Below are 25,607 nucleotides of genomic sequence, written 5' to 3'. Positions count from 1 at the left end.
TCAAAGTCGTTTGCTTTACCTGAAGTGTGTTTGACGTTAGAGACGGAAAATGACAAGTAAGAGAAAATGAAAAAAATCTAGGGTGGCAAGAGTAGAGAGAGCATTGAGATCCTTTTAGAAATGCTTCTAAAACTAATCATTTGAAATGTAAAAATATATGAGCAACAGGTGTGCCATGATGGTTGCAATACCAAAAAAGTATAGAATACATGGTATGAAGGACTTTATTTGGATCATGACTTCCTTGTCATTGTGAGAGTGTTTGGGCTGCAACGTCTTTGTTAAGATCCTCTTGCAAAAGCTGTCCAGAAGGGAGCTTGGACTGGAGGATCCTGCACTACTGTCAGCTTTGCAGGAAATGGATGAACTGGTCACAGGAGCTGGAGCACTCCACTGCCAGATGCTTAAATCCTTCTGACATTGGTGACATCACAGGAGCACAATTACTTAATTTATAGATGTAAATGAAGTAGACTATGGCTCGATGACCTCACATTCTGGGCTCCTTGCTTATAAATGTGGGCTAATGTTGTAAAAACCTCAGCATAAATAAGCATCACTGTCAATTTAGTCCAAACTTGCTCTATCTGGCTTAGGCGACTTATTAGGTTCAGCTCAATTTGATCCAAAGGAATCTAGCTATGTGCCATGCCATGCTTATAATTCCTCTTTGTTAGATCAATGCAATTTGTTATACATTTGCTTGAACCAAACACAAACTACAGCTGTTCCAAAATGCGGCACCACACTCATATTTAAGCTTCTCTTCACTGGCTTTACCTAGTGATTATAGAACTAGTTTTAAGAGTTTTTTGTTGACCTTTAAAGCTCTCTATGAGCTTCAGCCAAAGTATATTTATCACATCTCCTGTCATCGTACACCACTGGTCATAAACTAAGGCCATGAGCCAAGGCTCTGCTGGTTGTCCCACAGTTCAGGTGAGAATCAAGACTAACCGAACCTTTTCCATCAGGGCAACCATTCCTGTGAAAAACCTCCCTGAGAAGTTTAGATATGTTTTCTTTCCTTTCATCACCTTCTCCAGTGATCAATTTTAATTTGATCATTCTTACTGTATTTGAATAACTTTATACTTGCTTTTAATTTAAAATTTTTGAATCTTCTTTATTCCTCACTCATCATCTCCTTGTGCTGCCAGCATTTATATCACTAAATAAATTAAAAAAATTAAAAAAAAATCCTTTCCATTGGTTGGAGAGCAGCTAAAAAATAGAATGATAGCCAAGGAGTACAAAACCCGCAGTGTGGTGATCAAGAACATTTCATTTATTTACAATAAAAACAAGCCTGGGCCTTAAAAAACAACAACCAGGGCTAAAAATCACCAAGCTGCCATTTAAACATTACATGGGTGCAACAGTCTTAACATAAATATTGTAGGAACATCCCAGCATTCACCGGTTGTGTCTCACTGGGAAAGGTCTTTTACTGGGTCCACATCCAACACTAGTTCAAACAATTCCATGGCCAATCCAAGGTCTCTTAAAGGAATTTAAAAAGGAAACTCATTCATAATCTTCGTGTAGCCTTTTTGCAAGCAATAACGTCCCACATGTGAAAACACTAAAAATAACCCCACCATTACCAGCTTTTATTTTGAAGTCCAGATGTGCAAACACGAGTCTTTCCTTCACCTTTGTGTTTAAGGAAGTCCACCCATTTATCTGATCGCACTTTGTTTCTTGGTAGCATCACAGTTAAAACACTGCAGTAATCCAGCATTCCACATTAAGAACTTTAAATGGGGACATTATACAGTGTTCTTGGCTTGGAGTGGATAGATGGGAGGAGCATTTTAATATTTCTCTGTGTTTTCCTGCTGTTGTCTGATATTTGGAAGAACAGAGTGCCGAAAAACTTCCCACCTGGACCGTGGGCTCTCCCGTTTCTCGGTGACATTCATCGCATCAGGCCTGATAGAATACACCTGCAGTTCAGAGAGGTACACATGTTTACTATTAAGGGAATAGTGTTTTATTTGTAATATATTTATTTTCTTTCTTTGTTCCTTAAAAGTACGTTAAGATGTTAGTGGAGTAAAAATCAGATAAGGGTAGCTTTAATTACAAAAATGTTATATTTATGGTTATATTAATGGATAATAGGTATTGATTTGTAAAATCAATTCAATTTTATTTATATAGCGCCAAATCACAACAACAGTCGCCTTAAGGTGCTTTATATTGTACAGTAGATCATAGAATAATAGATACAGAGAAAAAACCAACAATCATATGACCCCCTATGAGCAGCACTTTGGCGACAGAGGGAAGGAAAAACTCCTATTTAACAGGAAGAAACCTCCGGCAGAACCAGGCTCAGGGAGGGGCGGCCATCTGCTGCGACTGGTTGGGGTGAGAGAAGGAAAACAGGATAAAGACATGCTGTGGAAGAGAGACAGAGGTTAATAACAGATATGATTCGATGCAGAGAGGTCTATTCACACACAGTGAGTGAGAAAGGTGACTGGAAAGGAAAAACTCAATGCATCATGGGAATCCCTGGCAGCCTACGTCTATTGCAGCATAACTAAGGGAGGATTCAGGGTCACCTGGTCCAGCCCTAACTATATGCTTTAGCAAAAAGGAAAGTTTTAAGCCTAATCTTAAAAGTAGAGATAGTGTCTGTCTCCCGAATCCAGACTGGAAGCTGGTTCCACAGAAGAGGGGCCTGAAAACTGAAGGCTCTCCCTCCCATTCTACTTTTAAATACTCTAGGAACAACAAGTAGGCCTGCAGTGTGAGAGCGAAGTGCTCTAATAGGGTGATATGGTACTACAAGGTCATTAAGATAAGATGGGGCCTGATTATTTAAGACCTTGTATGTGAGGAGCAGGATTTTGAATTCTGGATTTAACAGGAAGCCAATGAAGGGAAGAACAGGATAAATATGCTCTCTCTTTCTAGTCCCTGTCAGGACTCTTGCTGCAGCATTTTGGATTAACTGAAGGCTTTTCAGGGAGTTTTTAGGACATCCTGATAATAATGAATTACAGTAGTCCAGCCTGGAAGAAATAAATGCATGAACTAGTTTTTCAGCGTCACTCTGAGACAGGATATTCCTAATTTTAGAGATGTTGCGCAAATGGAAGAAAGCAGTCTTACATATTTGTTTAATATGTGCATTGAAGGCATGTCCTGGTCAAAAATGACTCCAAGGTTCCTCACAGCGTTACTGGTGGCCAAGGTAATGCCATCCAGAGTAAGAATCTGGTTAAATACCATATTTCTAAGATTTTCAGGGCCGAGTAAAATAACCTCAGTTTTATCTGAATTAAGAAGCAAAAGGTTAGCGGCCATCCAGCTCTTTATGTCTTTAAGACATTCCTGCAGTTTAACTAATTGGTGTGTGTTATCTGGCTTCATGGACCGATAGAGCTGGGTGTCATCTGCATAGCAGTGAAAATGTATGCTATGTCTTCAAATGATACTGCCTAAGGGAAGCATGTATAATGTAAACAGAATTGGTCCTAGCACTGAACCCTGTGGAACACCATAATTGACCTTAGTGTGTGAAGAGGACTCTCCATTTACATGCAGAAATTGGAGTCTATTAGATAGATATGATACAAACCACTGCAGCGCAGTACCTGTAATACCTACAGCATGTTCTAATCGCTCTAATAGGATATTATGGTCAACAGTATCGAATGCTGCACTGAGGTCTAGCTGTTGGATGAGAGCTGCTCCATCCAAATTGGGATGGATGCCGTCTCTCCTAACAAGAACTGAAAGAACTGAATATAAATAACTTGAGCTTATTATACAATATGATACAACAGTATATTTCTAGCTAATTTTCTCTTTCTCTCAATAAAACTTTCTTTAAAGATATGACGCATCTTGGGGTCACCCTGAAAGGAAAGGCAGATATGAAATGTATAAATTACATTCGAGGTCAAAATATGACAAGATATTTGGCTGCAAATACATTTGCATAACAACAAAAACAATAAATAACAACAAATTTTACTATTGAGCTTTCAGGTTTACAAACAAAATGCTGGCATGCATGGATATAAATGCTACCAAAAACATAACCTCCTCCGAAGAGTTAATAATAAAGTATCCAAGAATTAAAGGAGCATCTTTTTTCAATACCCATTACTTTTCCACAGTGGAAGAATATTTGTAATATGGATAGTAAAAGGACCTTCACCTTTTAAAGTACTAAGGACAAGTTCAGGGAAGTTGCCATTTAAAACTCTGGCAATCATTAACTCAGTGAACTTTATCTACAGTTGCCTTTATTCACACAAGAGAGAAGGTTTGTTGCTTGAGTTTGGTTTTTGAAGACCACCTCAAGAGGGTTCAGTCAGAGCTGCATTTTCAGTTATATTCTCTTTTTAAATATTTTCTCATGTGTTTGCAGTTTGGGTTCTTGTTAAGAGATATAATATTAATGAGGCAACATTGCTGCAATCTTATAGTATCTGCAGTAAAGATGTAGAAGCAGTATTAATTCTCTGAGTACTGTTGAACCACAACATCTGCCTGCTGTCTTTGTTCAGTTTGCAAAGAAATATGGAAACATTTTCACCATCAGAATCTTTGGTGGAAGAACCGTGGTCATTAATAGCTACAAGTTTGTGAAAGAAGCCCTGGTCCAGCAAGCAGACGACTTCATAGATCGACCCACCGTACCACTGTTTGAAGAATTATTTGGCAATGAAGGTTCTGTTTTTCTCTTTTTTCACTGAAAAAAAAAAGATATTTAGTTAGTGTTGAATACAGTGAACAGCATAATTGAGACACCAAATCAGAGCTGTAAGCATGTAGCTAGTGTTTGTTACATTCAGTCTAATATTGTGTATTTGTGTGTTCAAAGGTCTTGCGATAGCAAATGGTTATCCATGGAAGCAGCAGAGGAGATTTGCTCTTCATACCCTAAGAAACTTTGGTCTTGGCAAGAAGACCCTGGAGTTATACATCCAGCAGGAGTGCCAGTATCTCTCAGAGGCTTTCACAGAACACCAAGGCATGAAAAAGACATCTATGCTTTTTTCCGAAGAGTCCAAAGATCACCACCTTTCTCTGCGATAGAAAGGCTTATTGCCACCATTCAGTAGTTTACCTACTGTTATGACATGGGTACTTGTCCCCCATGTGTCAGGGGGCTTTGTCTGTGACCCAGCATTTTGAGGTCTTAGTTCTTTTGTGAATTCAATGTGTTTTGGAAAGTTTTAGTTTTCTCTTATTTAGTAGTTCTATGCTTTGGCTGTATGTTTTGTCATATTTATTCCCATGTTGTCTGGGCAAGGTGTCTCATCTCCCCTTCCTGTTTACATGCCTTCTCATGTTCTGTTCCATGTCTCCCCTCTCTGTTATGTTTGTCCATGTATGTTTCTTCAGCCCAACCTCTCACCTCATGGTCCATGGATGTCATGTTTCTCTAGTCTTGGGTTTCTCATGTTCATTTGTAGGTTTATAGTTAGAGCTTTTCCTTGTCCTGCGCTAGTTTTTCCCCCCAGGTTAAGTTATTGTGTAGTTTTTCACCTTTGTTTGCTTGTGCTTTTGTTTTTGTTGTAGTTATCAGCCAAACTAAATGGCTCGCTTTTTGTTAAATTTTAGTCCTGTCCCTTGTGTATCTGCTTTTGGGTCCGCTCCTCAGACACATTAACCATGACACTATATTTTCTGTCTTCATTTACAGGAAAGCCATTTAATGTCCAGCTACTGATAAATAATGCTGTGTCAAATATCATCTGCTGTTTGGTGTTTGGGAATCGATTTGAGTACACTGATCAGCAGTACCAGTCCATTCTTCATAACTTCAAAGAAGTTGTGCGCTTACAGGGAAGCATTTCAATACAGGTGAACCTCTTCCTACCGTGCTACATCATGCAATGATCACATTACATCACGATTTATCGAAAATGCACAAGCCAAATTTAAGCGTCTTAAATAACTAAAATGTGCAAATTAAATAACTGTAATTAAATATTGTGACTATAAAATGACATCTTTGTCATCGTTGTCAGCTTTGGTGGAGTGTGCATCCTGTCTCATTAAAACAAAAACAAACAAAAAAAAGTTTGCTGAATTTGCCCTCTAATATATTGCAATTATATTTCTACCACCACTTCTGCTGCTGTGGAATCCTTCGCTAGATTTTTATTCATAATTTTCCGAATGCACAGCTTCATATGTGGAGCACACAGCCACATGAATATTTATCCAGTCATTAAATATGGATTAATCTATCTTCCTATGGTGTAGATGTACAACATAATTCCCTGGCTGATGAAGTGGCTACCTGGACCTCATAAGACAATTTTCACTCTGACACAAGAGATAAAGGACTTCGTAGATATCAGGATCAGAGAACACAGAGAAATCCTTGACCCAGCGTCACCGAGAGACTATATTGATGCCTTTCTTATAGAAATGGCAAAGGTGAGTGTTGTGCTCGATCTCTATTATGTTTGTTCGTTTTGGTCTTGTAATGAAGTTTGATAACAGATTTTAATTTCTGTTGTTTGGACCGTTGATAGAACGAGGAGAAAGATTCAAGTTTTTCTCTCAGTAACTTACACGCTTGCACCATGGACCTGTTTTTTGCTGGAACTGAAACTACTGCCACTACTTTACGTTGGGGGTTGCTTTACATGATCTACTACCCTGATATACAGTGGGGCAAAAAAGTATTTAGTCAGCCACCGATTGTGCAAGTTCCCCCACCTAAAATGATGACAGAGGTCAGTAATTTGCACCAGAGGTACACTTCAACTGTGAGAGACAGAATGTGAAAGAAAAATCCATGAATCCACATGGTAGGATTTGTAAAGAATTTATTCGTAAATCAGGGTGGAAAATAAGTATTTGGTCAATAACAAAAATACAACTCAATACTTTGTAACATAACCTTTGTTGGCAATAACAGAGGTCAAACGTTTACTATAGGTCTTTACCAGGTTTGCACACACAGTAGCTGGTATTTTGGCCCATTCCTCCATGCAGATCTTCTCGAGAGCAGTGATGTTTTGGGGCTGTCGCCGAGCAACACGGACTTTCAACTCCCGCCACAGATTTTCTATGGGGTTGAGGTCTGGAGACTGGCTAGGCCACTCCAGGACTTTCAAATGCTTCTTACGGAGCCACTCCTTTGTTGCCCGGGCGGTGTGTTTTGGATCATTGTCATGTTGGAAGACCCAGCCTCGTTTCATCTTCAAAGTTCTCACTGATGGAAGGAGGTTTCGGCTCAAAATCTCACGATACATGGCCCCATTCATTCTGTCCTTAACACGGATCAGTCGTCCTGTCCCCTTGGCAGAAAAACAGCCCCATAGCATGATGTTTCCACCCCCATGCTTCACAGTAGGTATGGTGTTCTTGGGATGCAACTCAGTATTCTTCTTCCTCCAAACACGACGAGTTGAGTTTATACCAAAAAGTTCTACTTTGGTTTCATCTGACCACATGACATTCTCCCAATCCTCTGCTGTATCATCCATGTGCTCTCTGGCAAACTTCAGACGGGCCTGGACATGCACTGGCTTCAGCAGCGGAACACGTCTGGCACTGCGGGATTTGATTCCCTGCCGTTGTAGTGTGTTACTGATGGTGACCTTTGTTACTTTGGTCCCAGCTCTCTGCAGGTCATTCACCAGGTCCCCCCGTGTGGTTCTGGGATCTTTGCTCACCGTTCTCATGATCATTTTGACCCCACGGGATGAGATCTTGCGTGGAGCCCCAGATCGAGGGAGATTATCGGTGGTCTTGTATGTCTTCCATTTTCTGATGATTGCTCCCACAGTTGATTTTTTCACACCAAGCTGCTTGCCTATTGTAGATTCACTCTTCCCAGTCTGGTGCAGGTCTACAATACTTTTCCTGGTGTCCTTCGAAAGCTCTTTGGTCTTGGCCATGGCGGAGTTTGGAGTCTGACTGTTTGAGGCTGTGGACAGGTGTCTTTTATACAGATGATGAGTTCAAACAAGTGCCATTCATACAGGTAACGAGTGGGGGACAGAAAAGCTTCTTACAGAAGACGTTACAGGTCTGTGAGAGCCAGAGATTTTCCTTGTTTGAGGTGACCAAATACTTATTTTCCACCCTAATTTACAAATAAATTCTTTACAAATCCTACCATGTGAATTCATGGATTTTTTTTCCCACATTCTGTCTCTCACAGTTGAAGTGTACCTCTGGTGCAAATTACTGACCTCTGTCATCATTTTAAGTGGGGGAACTTGCACAATCGGTGGCTGACTAAATACTTTTTTGCCCCACTGTACAAGGTATGTATGTAATACTCAACGGCACCTTGTATTTTGTCATGTCAAATTTTTGTTTAGAAATAATAAAAATTCTGTTAGTTTCCAGAGAAGATCTAATTCTTTAACTTTAGTTTCTGTTACTCTAAAATGTGCAATTGTATTCTTTCTTTTAATATAAAACAGCAGTATATATCAGGAAACAAGAAGTCCAGCATATGTGTGACAATATAAAATCTGCATTTTGTAAAGATGGCAGATTAACATTTATATTTTCACTTTTTAATAGATATATGCTCGATTGTCTCCTCTTGCTTGTTGTGTTGACAAAGGTTAACTAATTCACAAATGCTAAAACTAAAAATATATTTCCTGTTCATGTTTCTGTTTATATTTCATAGTTTATTAAGTAGTCCAGTAATCCAGTATTGGTATTAATGACTTGGAATGTCTTTTTTTACACTCACTTTTAGTTTCTCACTTAGTGTTAGGTTACTGTAATAACCTTGATACACACTCTGATTGTGTCCTGTTTTCACTGTGCAGAGAGAGTTCAAGCTGAGATCGATGCTGTGGTTGGTTCGTCCAGACAGCCCTCTGTGAGTGACCGAGAAAACATGCCCTATACTGATGCTGTCATTCATGAGATTCAGAGAATGGCCAACATCATTCCTCTCAATGTGCTTCGTATGACAAGCAATGAAACTACAGTGGATAAATACACAATCCCAAAGGTACACAATCCATAATACTTTCTGGCAGCTAGCTGTAGACTAAAGTATTCCTTTTCTACCAATTCAACCACTTGAGGCTGACTTCAAAGGTCTTCAAAAGCAATATAGCCTATGACTGAGGGCATAATTCCTCTTTAATAAAATTGAATTTTAATTACTTTTACTTGAAATTAAAATGTAATTGTATTTACTGACAAATACTTAAAAATAGCCACACTAGAACAAAGAGGTAGCAAGTCAGATTTTTACAGGAAACACTGAAAAAATGTCAAAAGAAATTTAAATGTAGCTTGTCTAATATGAAGAGGAAGATTGTTCCAAAGCAACGGGGCCACAATAGAGAACGCCCGGTCTCCTCTGAGGAATGAAGTTTCCCTTCATTCCCTAGGGACTGAAGGGAATGAGTGGGAACATAAGGCTTCAACAAATCGGACAAATAGATGGTTGCCAAACCATTGAAAGATTCAAAAACAATTTTCATAATTTCCACTAGGGATCAATGAAGTATTCTGATTCTGATGATTCCGAAAAACCAATAAATGAACTTTAAACAGGATCCTAAATTCGATTGGAAGCCAATGTAGAGAGGCCAAAACCGGAGTGATGTGGTCGAATTTCCCTCTACCAGTTAAAAATCAAGCCGCAGCATTATGCACTAATTGTAAGCGTGACAAAGTGCCCAGCCCCTATTAAAATGGAATTACAGTAATCCAGGCGTGAAGTAATAAAAGCATGAATTACAATTTCTAAGTTACGTTTGGAGAGAAAAGGGCTTGACCTTCGATAAACGTCTGAGGTGGTAGAATGCTGATTTTATCACCCCATTCACGTGGTCATCAAAGGTAAGTGCAGAATCGATCTTTACTCCAAGATTTGTGATTGAACTCTTCAAATAAGAGGTCAAAACAGTGAAATTAACATCTGGAGGGTTGGAAAATCGATTTGGGCCAAATAAAATCGCTTCCGTTTTAAATAGCTCTTTTAGATCTTTTGACAATGTTACATGGCCTTTTTCCATCAGCTCACCTCACTAGCCTTTTAGCACCTAATAGTCCAGGCTCCATCCAACTCCTTTTAAACTGCCTTGAAGATTTCAAGGCTTGGATGGCTCTCAACCTTTTGAGCTTCAATGAAAGCAAAACAGAGGTAATTATATTCAGGCCTAATAATACCTCATGCACCCCACTTAATTATGGTTGGCTTGGGTCATACATCAAATAGAATGTCACAAATCTGGGAGTCATTATGGACTCTGATTTTAAATGTAATAAACAAATCAGCTCTGTCTTGAAAAAAGCTTTTTCCAGTTAAGGCAAATAGCAAAGCTTAAGTCAGTTTTGTCAAGGCGTGACTTAGAGAAAATAATGCATGCCTTTATCTAAACTCGGCTTGACTATTGCAATGCACTTTACGCTGGAGTCAGCCAATCATCCCTCTCACATCTTCAGCTTATTCAAAATGCTGCTGCCCGTCTCTTAACTGGTACACACAGGCACGAACATATCTTCCCTATCCTGTCCCCTCTTCTTTGGCTTCCTGTTTATCACAGAATGAATTTTAAAGTCCTAATCTTGACTTAGAAATGCCTAAACGATCTTGCTCCTCCATACCTTTCTGATGTACTTCAACAACCAGATGATTTTGGTTGTCCCAAAAACTAGGCTGAAACTTAGAGGAGAACAAGCTTTTTCAATTGTGGCTCCCAAACTTTGGAATATGTTGCCTTTAAATGTTAGACAGGCATCTTCACTTCCTGTTTAAGTCTCTTTTCAAAACACATTTATTCAATAGCGTCTAGACTGGTGTGAGTTGATATGCTTTTTATGCTTTTATGTTTTATGTGTTTAAATGTGAATGTTTTTATCCTTCATTTTATCTATTGTTTTGTTCTTGTACAGCACTTTAGGCAAACTTTCTGATTTTTACCCCAAAACTTGATTCTGCTCATCTGGATGTAGCATTTTCAGTGGGAGAAACGTTTCGTCACTCATCCAAGTGAGTTATTCAGTCTCTGCTTACTGCAGGTTTCCCCAATCTTATAAACAGTACATTTACATTTGGATTTTGTTGAGAAGATGAGAGATGTCATTATGGAGGTGGATGAAACCATGGTCTCGTACGATGTTACATCTCTCTTCACTGTTACATCGTACGATGTTACATCGTGGCTCAAGAGTTGGGAGTTCGCCTTGTAATCGGAAGGTTGCCGGTTCGAGCCCTCGGTCGTTGTGTCCTTGGGCAAGACACTTCACCCGTTGCCTACTGGTGGTGGTCAGAGGGCCCGGTGGCACCAGTGTCCAGCAGCCTCGCCTCTGTCAGTGCGCCCCAGGGTGGCTGTGGCTACAATGTAGCTTGCCATCACCAGTGTGTGAATGTGTGTGTGAATTAGTGGATGACTGGATATGTAAAACGCTTTGGGGTCCTTAGGGACTAGTAAAGCGCTATATAAATACAGGCCATTTACCATTCACTTGCATCCCAGTCACGGAAGCGTTGGAGGTAGTTTGTAAGAGATTACAGGATGACCCAAACCTCAGCAACAGAACCACTCTCAGCATTGACCAAGTGTGTTTGCTTTTGGAACTGTATCTTCATTCGGCCTACTTCACATACAAGGGTCAGTTCTACAGGCAGGAACATGGGTGTGCATGGGTTCCCCAGTTTCATCTATCGTGGCCAATTTATACATGGAAGAAGTGGAAAAGAGGGCTTTGCTATCCTACCCTGGAACACCACCAAGTCATTAGTTCAGATATGTGGATGACACCTGGGTGAAAATCAAATCTCAGGACGTACCACAATTCACGGATCACGTGGACCGACACATCAATTTCACCAGGGAGGATATGAAAAATGGCAGGTTAGCCTTCTAAGACTGTGAGATTTCCATCAGTAATGGGGGACATCTAAAAGCTGATTTGTACTGTAAACCTGCACCGGTATTTAAGGTTTGATTCTCATCATCCACTGGAGCATAAACTGGGTGTCATCAGGACGCTACAACACAGAGACATAACACAATCCCCACAGACACAGCGACCAGGGAGGCAGAAGAACATCACATCAAGAAGTCCCTGAGTAAACGTAGTTATCCCAGCTGGACTTTTGTCAAAGATGGGAAGGCACCAAAAGAAAGTTCCAGCCGATCCAGGAGAGAAGGACAACTACTGCCTAAGTGAAAACGCTGGTTTGAACGCGGAGTCAAGGAGGCCATTTACGTGAAAAGGGAAAGACCACCTCTTAATCGAGGAGGGGGCCTAAGGGTACATCTTTCGCCATCGTACAATGCTGTGATTGCAGCCATTCCCCAACTGGCCTCCCAGCATATTGTTCCTTCAGTGGGCTGGTTTCAGTCATTATGTAAATGTACTGTTTATAAGACTGGGGAAACCTGCAGTCAGCTGAGACTGAAGAAGTCACTTGGATGAGTGATGAAATGTTTCTCCCACTGAAAATGCTACGTCCAGATGAAAAGAATCAAATTTTGGATATTTACATACCTGGATGAGCATGCATCAAGATGTTTCTGTTTTTTTAAAATGCTATATAAATTGGATTTGGATTCTGTCATATGGCAAATTAAACCAATTTTCAGTAACAATTTAGATTTGTTTGTTTGTTTACTTGTTGGTTTTCCAATTTCAGTATCTCAGGTCTTAAGATTATTTTGTGGGGTTTTTGGTTTTTTTTTTTGTTCAGGGTACCATGATACTGGCTACCCTGGACTCAGTCCTACACGATGAGTCAATGTGGGAAACTCCACACTCTTTCAATCCTCAACACTTTCTGGACAAGGATGGTAAATTTCGTAAGAGAGATGCTTTCCTTCCATTTTCTGCAGGTTTGTTGTACTCTTTTAGCCAAATGGCATGCATCCTTGGTTTGTTGCAGAAGTGTAGTAAAAAAAATTGTTTGAATAAAACTCATGACTTACTGTTTATTCTCAGGCAAGCGTGTGTGTCTTGGAGAACAGCTGGCCAGGATGGAGTTATTCCTGTTGTTTACTTCCCTCCTCCAAAGGTTTTCTCTTTCGCCACCTGCTGGAGAGCAGCCCAGTCTGGATTTCCAGTTGGGAGGCATACGCTGTCCCAAACCTTACCGCCTCTGTGCTGTACCACGTTAAACCATCAACTATGGCAAACTGAAAATAAATCACTCCTTTATTACATTTATCATCTAATGCAGTTTAGTTTTTGTTCTTGTAGTCCAGTAGACCTTTTTCATTAACTTTTACAATATAAATCTATTGTACTCTAACAGAAATTACTAAAAATGTTAAACCACCAAAAAACTGAGATTAGTTTATCCTTTTTTTCTGACATTAAGGCAAGTGAAAGGATTGAGTCTCTGTTCTGGTTAACGATTTCAGAGATACCTGCCTGGTTCATTGCTTTTACAAGTAAAGTGGATTCTGTCCCTTTTAAGGACAATCAAAGTAATCTGTTAGAAAACTTTCCACTGTATTTGAAGGCTTACAGAATCATTTGTTCTAAATTGTTACTTTACCTGAAATGAATGTTAATTCTGAACAATTACCATTAAAAAAATCTCAAGCTTGACTTTTCATTTCTCTTTACACCATTAACACACAGTCAAAGGTTTTTGTTTTACCTGAAGTGTGTTTGACGTTAGAGATAGAAAACGACAAGTAAGAGAAAATCTAGGTGGCAAGAGTAGAGAGAGCATTGAAATCCTTTTAGAAATACTTCTAAAACTAATCATTTGAAATGTAAAAATATATGAGCAGCAGGTGTGCCATGATGGTTGCAATACCAAAAAAGTATAGAATACATGGTATGAAGTACTTGATTTGGATCATGACTTCCTTGTTGTGGGGAGAGTGTTTGGGCTGCAACTGGGCATCCAAACCTCTGTATCTCTGGGGTATTGTTTCTCTTTTAGTTCAATTTACAATACTTTAACTCTCCTTTAAGAATCTGGAGTTCTGTTGTCCTCTTTGTTAAGATCCTCTTGCAAAAGCTGTCCAGAAAGGAGCTTGGTCTGGAAGATACTGCACTACTGTCAGCTTTGCAGGAAATGGATAAACAGGTCACAGGAACTGGAGCACTTCTAGGTTGCCAGGTGCTTAAATCCTTCTGACATTGGTGACATCACAAGAGCACAATTACTTCATGTAAGTAAAGTAGACAATGGCACACTGACCTTATTCATATATAGCTGGGCTCCTTGCTTATAAATGTGGGCCAATATTGTAAAAACCCAGCATAAATAAGCATCACTGTCAATTTAGTCCAATCTTGCTCTATCTGGCTTAGGCGACTTATTAAGTTCAGCTCAGTTTGATCCAAAGGAATCTAGCTGCCATGCCATGCTTATAATTCCTCTTTGTTTGATCAATGCAATTTGTTATACATTTGCATGAACCAAACACGAACTACAGCTGGTCCCAAATGTGGCTGCCAGAAAAAAGAATTCCACAATTTATGACATATATATTCACATATATACTATGTAATCATATATACTCGCGTACACTATATATATATACCTACACTGGAGTGTTTTATATAACGGAATCATTGTGATAAGCATCTAACCTACATGTTTAAATCACAAGACCCACATATTTAGGTCAAATATTATCTACAATTACATTAATGAAGTGTGTGCCACTTGTTGTATGAGGACATGTTGACCAATACTGTCTCAAATGTAGTAATTAGGATCAATAAGTAACCTTTGGTTGTGTTATGGCCAACGGTGATAAGTCCAAAGAAAGGGTTAAATAAACTCAGCCCTGCTAAGATGCACCTGGGAGGCTATCTGCCCGTCTTCGCTGTCAGAAGGTGATGCATCACCCATCTTTAACCAATATAGTAAACAAACTTGGCCTGGCTGAGAGTGGACCTGGGACTCTTTTTGCCCGTCTCAGTTGACGAAGGCTGAGAAAAACCCTTCCTTAATGGATATAGTAGCATACCCCTGGCAGTAAACACCACAAAGTTGTCAGGAGGATTAATTGTTTTCGCTCTGCAGTTGCTTTGATATCTGTAGTTTTGCGGACTTTTGGACTCACTCTCCCTCAAAACTGTCAAAGTCTATTATGCTAACACAACTGTGTCACTAGCGATCAAGTAGCACATCTTAATATTTTACAGCTAGTCTAACTTCAGTAACCCTACAAGCATCACTACTGTTTAGCTTGCTGTCTTCCTCAATGTTCGCAGATAGCAGAGCTGTATATCTTAATTTTTTTCAGAAATCCCTTTCAGAACCTGGTATATTATGTTTAGGTGGAAACTAGCGAGCTAACTCCCTGCTAACTTCCAAATTTTATTAATCCTGTTTTCATGGATGCCTGGATGTTAAACTTAATTGTTACCTGTTACAGCAGCCACACTGATTAAAGATGAAAGAATTTAGACAGTTTGTAACTCCACAGTAATGTAATGCTGCAGTGTTTGTTTGATTTTGGGACCTGAAGCGGAATTTGGGCCCGGAAACGGCTAATGACGTCAGACTTAAAGACCAGATTGGATCTAAAAAGCTAGACATCCACATCGTTGGTGTAATAAGGTTATCATATTGGCTTCAAAATTTGCAACCAGACTTCTTTTTTTCTTTCCTCGTGTTCTACTTACATGAGTCAACCATGTTTTTTTAGAATTAAACATGCGTAATTGTTAGCTTGGTAGTTCGTATTCAGGCTTGACTGCCATTGAAAGGACTTAAATTGTGAAAAGAAAAAAAAACTTCCAAGCACACAAACAAGATGTTTGCTTGGAAGCTATATCATTGTTTTATTCAGCCACTTAATAATGCAGCACTCAATAGTTTGGCCTCTCCATCATTATGAAATGGTATAAAGTTACTGGACACTGTTTACATATCTACATATACATGTCTTTGTTCGCTTTTCTTTAGGAGGTGGGTTGGCTGTGCTGGTGGGTTATTCTTTGTTTTATGCAGGAAATAATTGTTTTTCCCTCACAATGTCAATCACCGATATTACTGATACAGTAATCAGTACTTCATACATAATTTTATGTGTAGCCTTTTTGCATGTAATAATGTACTATGTGTAAAAAAAACTGAAAATAACACCACCATTATCAGCTTTTATTTTGAAGGCTAGTCTTAGCGTCACCTTTGTGTTTTAAGTAGTCCACCCATTTATCTGATCGCACTTTGTTTCGTGGTAGCATCACAGTTAAATCACTACAGTAATCCAGCATGCGACATTAAGAACTTTAAATGGAGACATTATACAGTGTTCTTGGCTTTGAGTGGATAGATGGAAGGAGCATTTTAATATTTCTCTGTGTTTTCCTGCTGTTGTCTGATATTTGGAAGAACAGAGTGCCGAAAAACTTCCCACCTGGACCGTGGGCTCTCCCGCTTCTCGGTGACATTCATCGCATCAGGCCTGACAGAATACACCTGCAGTTCAGAGAGGTACTCGTGTTTACTATTAAGGGAATAGTGTTTTAATTTTAATATCTTTCTTTTCTTTCTTTTTTCCTTAAAAATCAGATAAGGGTAGCTTTACTTTAATTACAAAAATGTTATATAGGAGTAGGTAATGGATAATAGTATAACTTGTGCTTATTTTACAATATAATACTACAATATATTTCTAGCTAATTTTCTCTTTCTCTCAATAAAACTTTCTATAAAAATTTAACGCATCTTGGGGTCAACCTGCAAGAAAGGCAGATGCGAAATGAAAAAATGACATAAGAGGTCAAATTTGACAAGATATTTAAATGCAAATGCATAGCAACAAAAACAATAAATAACAATAAATTTTAAAATTGAGCTGTCATGTTTACAAACAAAATGCTGGCATGCATGGATATAAATGCTACCAAAAACATAACCTCCTCTGAAGGGTTAATAATAAAATATCCAAGAATTAAAGGAGCATCTTTTTTCAATGGCCATTACTTATCCTCAGTGGAAGAATATTTGTAATATGGATAGTAAAAGGACCTTCTGCCTGTTTAAAGTACTACAGAACAAGTTCAGGCAAGTCCCCATTTAAAACTCTGGCAATCATTAACTCAGTGAACTTTATCTGCAGTTGCCTTTATTCACACAAGAGAAAAGATTTGTTGCTTGAGTTTGGTTTATGGAGACCACATCAAGAGGGTTCAGCCAGAGCTGCATTTTCGGTTACTTATATTCTCTTTTTAAATATTTTCTCATGTGTTTGCAGTTTGGGTTCTTGTTAAGAGATATACAGGGAGTGCAGAATTATTAGGCAAATGAGTATTTTGTCCACATCATCCTCTTCATGCATGTTGTCTTACTCCAAGCTGTATAGGCTCGAAAGCCTATTACCAATTAAGCATATTAGGTGATGTGCAACTCTGTAATGAGAAGGGGTGTGGTCTAATGACATCAACACCCTATATCAGGTGTGCATAATTATTAGGCAACGTCCTTTCCTTTGGAAAAATGGGTCAAAAGAAGGACTTGACAGGCTCAGAAAAGTCAAAAATAGTGAGATATCTTGCAGAGGGATGCAGCAGTCTCAAAATTGCAAAGCTTCTGAAGCGTGATCATCGAACAATCAAGCGTTTCATTCAAAATAGTCAACAGGGTCGCAAGAAGCGTGTGGAAAAACCAAGGCGCAAAATAACTGCCCATGAACTGAGAAAAGTCAAGCATGCAGCTGCCACGATGCCACTTGCCACCAGTTTGGCCATATTTCAGAGCTGCAACATCACTGGAGTGCCCAAAAGCACAAGGTGTGCAATACTCAGAGACATGGCCAAGGTAAGAAAGGCTGAAAGACGGCCACCACTGAACAAGACACACAAGCTGAAACGTCAAGACTGGGCCAAGAAATATCTCAAGACTGGTTTTTCTAAGGTTTTATGGACTGATGAAATGAGAGTGAGTCTTGATGGGCCAGATGGATGGGCCCGTGGCTGGATTGGTAAAGGGCAGAGAGCTCCAGTCCGACTCAGACGCCAGCAAGGTGGAGGTGGAGTACTGGTTTGGGCTGGTATCATCAAAGATGAGCTTGTGGGGCCTTTTCGGGTTGAGGATGGAGTCAAGCTCAACTCCCAGTCCTACTGCCAGTTTCTGGAAGACACCTTCTTCAAGCAGTGGTACAGGAAGAAGTCTGCATCCGTCAAGAAAAACATGATTTTCATGCAGGACAATGCTCCATCACACGGGTCCAAGTACACCACAGCGTGGCTGGCAAGAAAGGGTATAAAAGAAGAAAAACTAATGACATGGCCACCTTGTTCACCTGATCTGAACCCCATTGAGAACCTGTGGTCCATCATCAAATGTGAGATTTACAAGGAGGGAAAACAGTACACCTCTCTGAACAGTGTCTGGGAGGCTGTGGTTGCTGCTGCACGCAATGTTGATGGTGAACAGATCAAAACACTGACAGAATCCATGGATGGCAGGCTTTTGAGTGTCCTTGCAAAGAAAGGTGGCTATATTGGTCGCTGATTTGTTTTTGTTTTGTTTTTGAATGTCAGAAACGTATATTTGTGAATGTGGAGATGTTATATTGGTTTCACTGGTAAAAATAAATAATTGAAATGGGTATATATTTGTTTTTTGTTAAGTTGCCTAATAATTATGCACAGTAATAGTCACCTGCACACACAGATATCCCCCTAAAATAGCTAAAACTAAAAACAAACTAAAAACTACTTCCAAAAACATTCCGCTTTGATATTGATGAGTTTTTTGGGTTCATTGAGAACATGGTTGTTGTTCAATAAAAAATTATTCCTCAAAAATACAACTTGCCTAATAATTCTGCACTCCCTGTAATATTAATGAGGCAACATTGCTGCAATCTTATAGTATCTGCAGTAAAGATGTAGAAGCAGTATTAATTCTCTGAGTACTGTTGAACCACAAAATCTACCTGCTGTCTTTGTTCAGTTTGCAAAGAAATATGGAAACATTTTCACCATCAGACTCTTTGGTGGAAGAACCGTGGTCATTAATAGCTACAAGTTTGTGAAAGAAGCCCTGGTCCAGCAAGGAGACGATTTCATAGATCGACCCACCATACCACTGTTTGAAGATTTATTTGGGAATGAAGGTTCTCTTTTTCTCTTTTTCATTAAAAAAAATATATATAGTTAGTGTTGAATACAATGAACAACATAATTGAGACACCAAATCAGGGGTGTAAGGTAGTGTTTCTTATTCAATCTATTATTGTGTATTTGTGTGTTCAAAGGTCTTGTGGGTTCAAATGGTTATCCATGGAAGCAACAGAGGAGATTTGCTCTTCATACACTCAGAAACTTTGGTCTGGGCAGGAAGACTCTGGAGTTATACATCCAGCAGGAGTGCCAGTATCTCTCAGAGGCTTTCACAGAACACCAAGGTATAAAAAACATCTTGGTGACATGATTGCCACCATTCAATAGAGTGGGCTTGCTTTGTTATGACACTGGGTACTTGTCCCCATATTTTCTGTCTTTATTTGCAGGAAAGCCCTTTAATGTCCAGCTACTGATAAATAATGCTGTGTCGAATATCATCTGCTGTTTGGTGTTTGGGAATCGATTTGAGTACACTGACCGGCAGTACCAGTCTATTCTTCATAATTTCAATGAAATTTTGCGCTTACAGGGAAGCATATCGATACAGGTGAATCTCCTTCCACCATCCTACATTATGCAGTAATCAAATTACATCACAATTTATATAAAATCCAAAAGTCACATTTAAGCAACCACAGTCTCCCTACAGGGTTTCTAATTTATAATGAGGAGCAAAAACAAATACTGATTTAAAACACACCAAAGGGCAGAGAGGAGGAAGCCAAGTCCTGGCAGATGCAAAGCCCACAGATATAAACAAAATGTCAGACATTTAGAGATTTCTCCAGATACAGACAGACAAACTGGTGGTAGCTAACCAACCGGACATTGTAGTGGAAGACAAGCAGAAGCAGCAGACAGCCGTAGTGATAGACATAGTGATACCGAATGACAGCAACATCAGGAAGAAATAACACAAGAAGCTGCAGAAGTAACAAGGGCTCAGAGAAGATGTGGAGGGTGAAGGTAACGGTGATCCCAGTGGTAATCAGAGCACTAGGTGCAGTGACTCCCAAACTAGGCAAATGGCTCCAGCAGATCCCAGGAACAACATCAGAGATCTCTGTCCAGAAGAGCGCAGTCCTAGGAACAGCTAAGATACTGCACAGGACCCTCAAAACTCCCAGGTCTCTGGTAGAGGGCCTGAGCTTGAAATTCCCCCCACCTGTAGGGGTGGGGGGAATTTCTGCAGACATATATATATATATGTGTGTGTGTGTTTGTGTGTGTGTGTGTGTGTATATATATATATATATATATATATATATATATATATATATATATATATATATATATATATATATATACATACTTCTGCTTGTCTTCCGCTAAAATGTCCGGTTGGTTAGCTACCACCAGTTTGTCTGTCTGTATCTGGAGAAATCTCTAAATGTCTGTCTATTATTTTTAAATGTCACTAGTACTGAGATGAGACCTGAGTAATTGCCTCTCTTTCTATCACATTTTCTTCATGATGAATAACAATAAAGGATCCTTAATCCCAATAGACATCATATTTGTATACGTGTGTTCACAAGTAGTATTTGTACCTAAGTAGATTTTTTTTTATAACAATCAGCTTATATCGGGTAATATGTGGAGCCAAGTCTCTTCAAGTGCTTTTTGAAAAATGTCTTGAAACTTCTCATCTATATGACAACTCCTCATTTTGAAGCATTATCTAAATCAACTTAAATTTCAGTGAACACTGGGGAATATGAACTTGATCTCTCTCATTAAAACAAAAATCAAAAAAATGTTTGCTGACATTGTCCTCAAATATTTTTCTCTTGGTAATTATATTTCTACCACCAGCTTTGCCACTGTGGAATTCCTGTTAGAAGTGTGTTAGATTTCAATTCAGAATTCTTTGAATGCACAGCATGATATGTCCAGTCATGAAAAGATGGTTTAATCTGGCTTCCTGTTCTGTAGATGTACAACATAATTCCCTGGCTGATGAAGTGGTTACCTGGACCTCATAAGACAATGTTCACTCTGACACAAGAGGTAAAGGACTTTATAGAAATCAGGATCAAAGACCACAGAGAAATCCTTGACCCAGCGTCACCGAGAGACTATATTGATGCCTTTCTTATAGAAATGGCAAAGGTGAGTGTTGTGCTCGATCTCTATTATGTTTGTTCGTTTTGGTCTTGTAATGAAGTTTGATAACAGATTTTAATTTCTGTTGTTTGGACCGTTGATAGAACGAGGAGAAAGATTCAAGTTTTTCTCTCAGTAACTTACACGCTTGCACCATGGACCTGTTTTTTGCTGGAACTGAAACTACTGCCACTACTTTACGTTGGGGGTTGCTTTACATGATCTACTACCCTGATATACAAGGTGCGTGTGTAATACCCAACAGTACTATGTATTTTGTCATGTCGGTCTTGTACTGTGAGAAAGCATGCAGGTTGTGTTAGTCATCTACATAATACACAAAACAGAGTTTATGATAGTCTCATCATTTTTTTTTTTAGCATGTTTTGATTTCTAGTTGGGAATCAGTTGGTTTCCAGAGTAGATCCTGGCATTATTTATCAGAAAACAGGAAGACCACATATGTGGTCATGAAGCTGACAATAAAAAATCAATATGTGAAGATAGCCGATTGACATTCATATAGACTTTCCACCTTTCAATAAACATATGTTTAAATGTTTCGTAGCTTTTGTGTTGACAAATATTAACAAATTCACAAATACTAAAACTGAAAATATAGTTCCTGTTTATGTTTCTAATTATATTTGATCTGAAGTTAATAATTCAGTATTGGTAGTAACTGTTTTTTCTTAAGTACGTTTTTATTTTTACATTAATAACCTGAAATTGTTTCTCACTGTCAATTTTAATTTTTCATTTACTTTTAGATAAATATAATAACCTTGATACAGACTCTGATTGTATCCTGTTTTGACTGTGCAGAGAGAGTTCAAGCTGAGATTGATGCTGTGGTTGGTTCGTCCAGACAGCCCTCTGTGAGTGACCGAGAAAACATGCCCTATACTGATGCTGTCATTCATGAGATTCAGAGAATGGCCAACATCATTCCTCTCAATGTGTTTCATATGACAGTCAAGGAAACTACAGTGGATAAATACACAATCCCAAAGGTACACAAACCATAATACTTTCTGGCAGTTTCGCTGTAGAATAAAGTATTCCTTGTCTACCAATTTAGCAACTTGAAGCTGACTTGAAAAGTCAATCCTAATGTTACACTTAAAATAACCAATGAAGCAGCTTTAAAAAGCACATTTAAAGCCTGGTATAAAAATAGTGTAACACTCACTATCAACTGTACTCTTTTGATGTATGATCAATCCTCCAGGTAAGTAAATCCCAAAAGGTTGATACCACATGGACCCGGAAAGTAAAGTGTATTTGTGATGTAAGATGGTGAAAATATTCTTCTTCCTCAAAATTATCCAGATATTATGCAGTCCTTAAAATGACTTATGTAATGCTTAAATAATTCACAGTACCATGCCTGTTTAGACTTCTCAACAATATATGGTAACTTCTGACTCCTAAAAAGTAACATGGCAGCAACCAAAATGCTAACCCATCAAAATGCAGAGTTTTGTAACTACACAGTGGCTGAGTCCATTTTTAGTCTGTGGTTATGTGCAGAATAAATACATGAGGTCCAAGAATAGATCTCTGTGGCACACCTGTGCTAATGGATTACATTAGTATTACATCAGGGCTCTGTATTACAGTGATTCATGACTACACATAAGGATACTCTTATGGCCCTGCATAGACTGCCTTTTGTCCTGCGACAGATAGAGTAGATGTCAAATCATACGGCCACTATTTCATCAAAACAGCAATGACTTAGCATGGTTTCTCTCTAGTTTCTCTGAAATACTGTATGTAATGACAATGCAACTTCAAATCAAATAAAAAGGTCAGCTTCATTACTGTTCTCATATTAACTCAAACCAATAACTGAAAGTGAGAAATTAATGTGAATAGACACCAGAATATACACTTGTAAAAATTAGAAATTTTGAGAAAACAGATTAATTTTTTAACACCTACGATTAAAGGTTAAAAACATCTAAAACAACCATTGCACTTGTCCCTGGTTCTTAATTAACAGGCATTATACACTTTGTAGTTTGACACAATTGCATACTAAAAAGCTCTTTTGGACATTTTGACAATGTTACGTTGCCTTTTTCCATCAGCTCACTTTCTGTTATATGGCAAATTAAACCAATATACTTGAATAACAATTTTAATTTTTTTTTTTATTTCTTTCAATTTTAGTATTTTGGTTATTTTTATAGTATTTTTTGTGCAGGGTACCATGATCGTGGCTACTCTGGACTCAGTCTTACATGATGAGTCAGTGTGGGAAACTCCACACTCTTTCAACCCTCAACACTTTCTGGACAAGGATGGTAAATTTCGCAAGAGAGATGCTTTCCTTCCATTTTCTGCAGGTTTGTTGTACATTAAAGCCTCTTGTACTGTTTTAGCCAAGACAAAATGGCATACATCCTTGGTTTGTTGCAGAAGTGGAGTAAACTCTATGATATAGTGAATATCTTGTAAATTTTTTGAATAAAACTCATGTCATATTGTTTATTCTCAGGCAAGCGTGTGTGTCTTGGAGAACAGCTGGCCAGGATGGAGTTGTTTTTGTTTTTCACCTCCCTCCTTCAGAGGTTTTCTCTTTCGCCACCTGCTGGAGAGCAGCCCAGTCTGGAGTTCCAGTTGGGAGCCGCACGCTGTCCCAAACCTTACCGCCTCTGTGCTGTACCGCGTTAAACCATCAACTATGACAAAACTGAAATTGTCTGATACTCAGTTTGATGAATCAATGTCCTCCATCATATTTGTCATATGAAGCATTATCTATACCTGCTAAATTCTTCTCACCATGGAGACCTTTTAAAGGAGCCATTCCATCCATTGTATTCAACAAATAAAAATTTGAAAGGTTTACAATATTAAATTACAACTTTTTAAGAGATCACATTCCACTGCATATGCATGATAATCGCTGTCATAAGCAAACATTTACAAGGACTTCAGTAAAATTTTGACAATAAGATAAATACAGCTGGACAAAAAAAACAGTATTCTGTTTTTAACGTTTAATAGTACTGCAGAGATATTTACATAGGATTCAAACTTTAATTTATTAAGTTTAATCTACACTTGAGTCAGTGTCTACATTGAAAACAAAATCCCACCATATCTTGGTGGATTTGCTTGTATGTCGAGGATCAATAACCTATTTTAGTTCAATTATCCAAAAGATGATTTCACATAATCTTTAAGTACTCTATGAAACAATGCTTATTTGATTCAGTGTTTTGAAGTTGCTCAGTGCTTGAGGCAGGAATGCAATTCTATAATTTTGCACCACTGTGCTTGATGATTACTCTTAGATTCTGTCTTTGTGTTGCACAAAACCACTCGCTGTGTTTAGTCAGTTTTGTTGGCACTGACGGACCCTCATGAAACAGTGACCTCCTGGTTAATGAAGCTAACACTCGTCAATGATGTGTTTAAAGTATTTTAAGATTCTGGAAATATATCAGAATAGTAAAAAAAAATTCTGTTTGCTTTGATGGTATTTTGAAGGTGTTCTGCTAAACGTGGTAATCCTTATCTTGACTTTCCCAATTTCTTTAAAAGAACATAAGAAATCAGTTGTTATTCTACAGTAGACTCTCTATGATATAACCTAATGGGCGGGTTGATTACCAACAATCTTATGTCACTCTTAAACAAGAAGGCCCTTTTAAATTCACAAACTATTTTGAAAAGTATATAGGTTTATGTTTATTTGGATATCAGAGGAATGCAGGCAAACCAGGTGGTGACAGGGTGATCTTAATAACCATAATAATTTATTTCAGTTGGTGTGAGTGTTTTTATTTTTCATACCACTGCTTGTTATAAAATGCACAATGTCATAAATAAATAGATTTTCTGCATGCACTTGCCTTTTTCATTATGAGCTTGTGTCAGTGGTGTCAGCTTTAGTCTTTACCTTGGCAGAGGGCAGTAATACAATGAATGACTGGACTGACAGCTATCACTAACAGCTTGTAATCTCCCTACCCCAACTGTTAAATAATGTAGAGGAACTCCCCCAGAAAATGTCTTTCTTTACAAATCAGCTGAGTTGTTTAATTTGATTAATGCTTTTTCGCATCCTTCACTGCTGATTGAAACAAAAAGCAGTGACAAATAAATTACAATAAGTACAGGAAACACGTGACACGCCAAACAAACAGAGAATGTATCATTTTCAGATGTATGATCAATTAATATAACATATAGGAAAATCATAAAAACTGTTAGATAACGCTTGTTAAAGCTATACATGTTAATAATTTCTGTATGTGTGATGATGTGACATGCAACGTTTCCTTTACACTGGGCCATCAGTTAACAAGGAAACATTGTACACACACACACATAAACACGCTACGATCATCGTAGTAAGATACTTGTTATTGATTTCATGTTTTTATTAAATGCTTTTATTTTGACGGCCAGCTATCGAACCCACTTGGTTATATAATCACCCACCATTTTATACTTGT

At 38.5% G+C, this 25,607-nt stretch overlaps 2 protein-coding genes across 4 annotated transcripts; both read left to right on the top strand.

The window, feature by feature from the left end:
* The first annotated feature begins 714 nt into the window (after window positions 1–714).
* LOC147301122 (cytochrome P450 2J4-like) lies at window positions 715–13,521 on the top strand. The gene is made up of 9 exons (XM_086282324.1): window positions 715–1,964; window positions 4,533–4,695; window positions 4,850–4,999; window positions 5,675–5,835; window positions 6,241–6,417; window positions 6,516–6,652; window positions 8,782–8,971; window positions 12,671–12,812; window positions 12,919–13,521. The coding sequence occupies exons 1-9, from the start codon at window positions 1,764–1,766 to the stop codon at window positions 13,092–13,094; spliced, it is 1,497 nt and encodes a 498-aa protein (XP_086138450.1). The 5' UTR covers window positions 715–1,763; the 3' UTR covers window positions 13,095–13,521.
* A 2,601-nt stretch (window positions 13,522–16,122) lies between these two features.
* On the top strand, window positions 16,123–24,992 carry LOC147301121 (cytochrome P450 2J4-like). Of its 3 annotated transcripts, none has more exons than XR_015127117.1 (9): window positions 16,123–16,387; window positions 18,854–19,016; window positions 19,158–19,307; window positions 19,413–19,573; window positions 20,962–21,138; window positions 21,237–21,375; window positions 21,958–22,145; window positions 23,311–23,486; window positions 23,639–23,775. XR_015127117.1 is itself a non-coding variant. In XM_086282320.1 (9 exons), exons 1-9 carry the CDS (start codon window positions 16,187–16,189, stop codon window positions 23,812–23,814), a joined length of 1,452 nt encoding a protein of 483 aa, XP_086138446.1. In that variant the 5' UTR covers window positions 16,123–16,186; the 3' UTR covers window positions 23,815–24,992. The 3 variants fall into 3 exon arrangements, 2 of the variants coding, with proteins under 2 accessions (XP_086138446.1, XP_086138445.1); XM_086282320.1 differs by having other exon boundaries at window positions 18,854–18,990; window positions 19,158–19,288; window positions 23,345–23,486; window positions 23,639–24,992; XM_086282319.1 differs by having other exon boundaries at window positions 23,345–23,486; window positions 23,639–24,992.
* Window positions 24,993–25,607: the final 615 nt, after the last annotated feature.

Source organism: Aulonocara sp. 'chitande type north' Nkhata Bay, linkage group LG23, assembly GCF_057382095.1.
Source record: "Aulonocara sp. 'chitande type north' Nkhata Bay isolate Kocher_YH1m ecotype deep benthic linkage group LG23, A_spYH_male_GT1.1, whole genome shotgun sequence".
Taxonomy (NCBI): Eukaryota; Metazoa; Chordata; class Actinopteri; order Cichliformes; family Cichlidae; genus Aulonocara; species Aulonocara sp. 'chitande type north' Nkhata Bay.
This window is presented reverse-complemented; position numbering and strand designations above follow the sequence as displayed.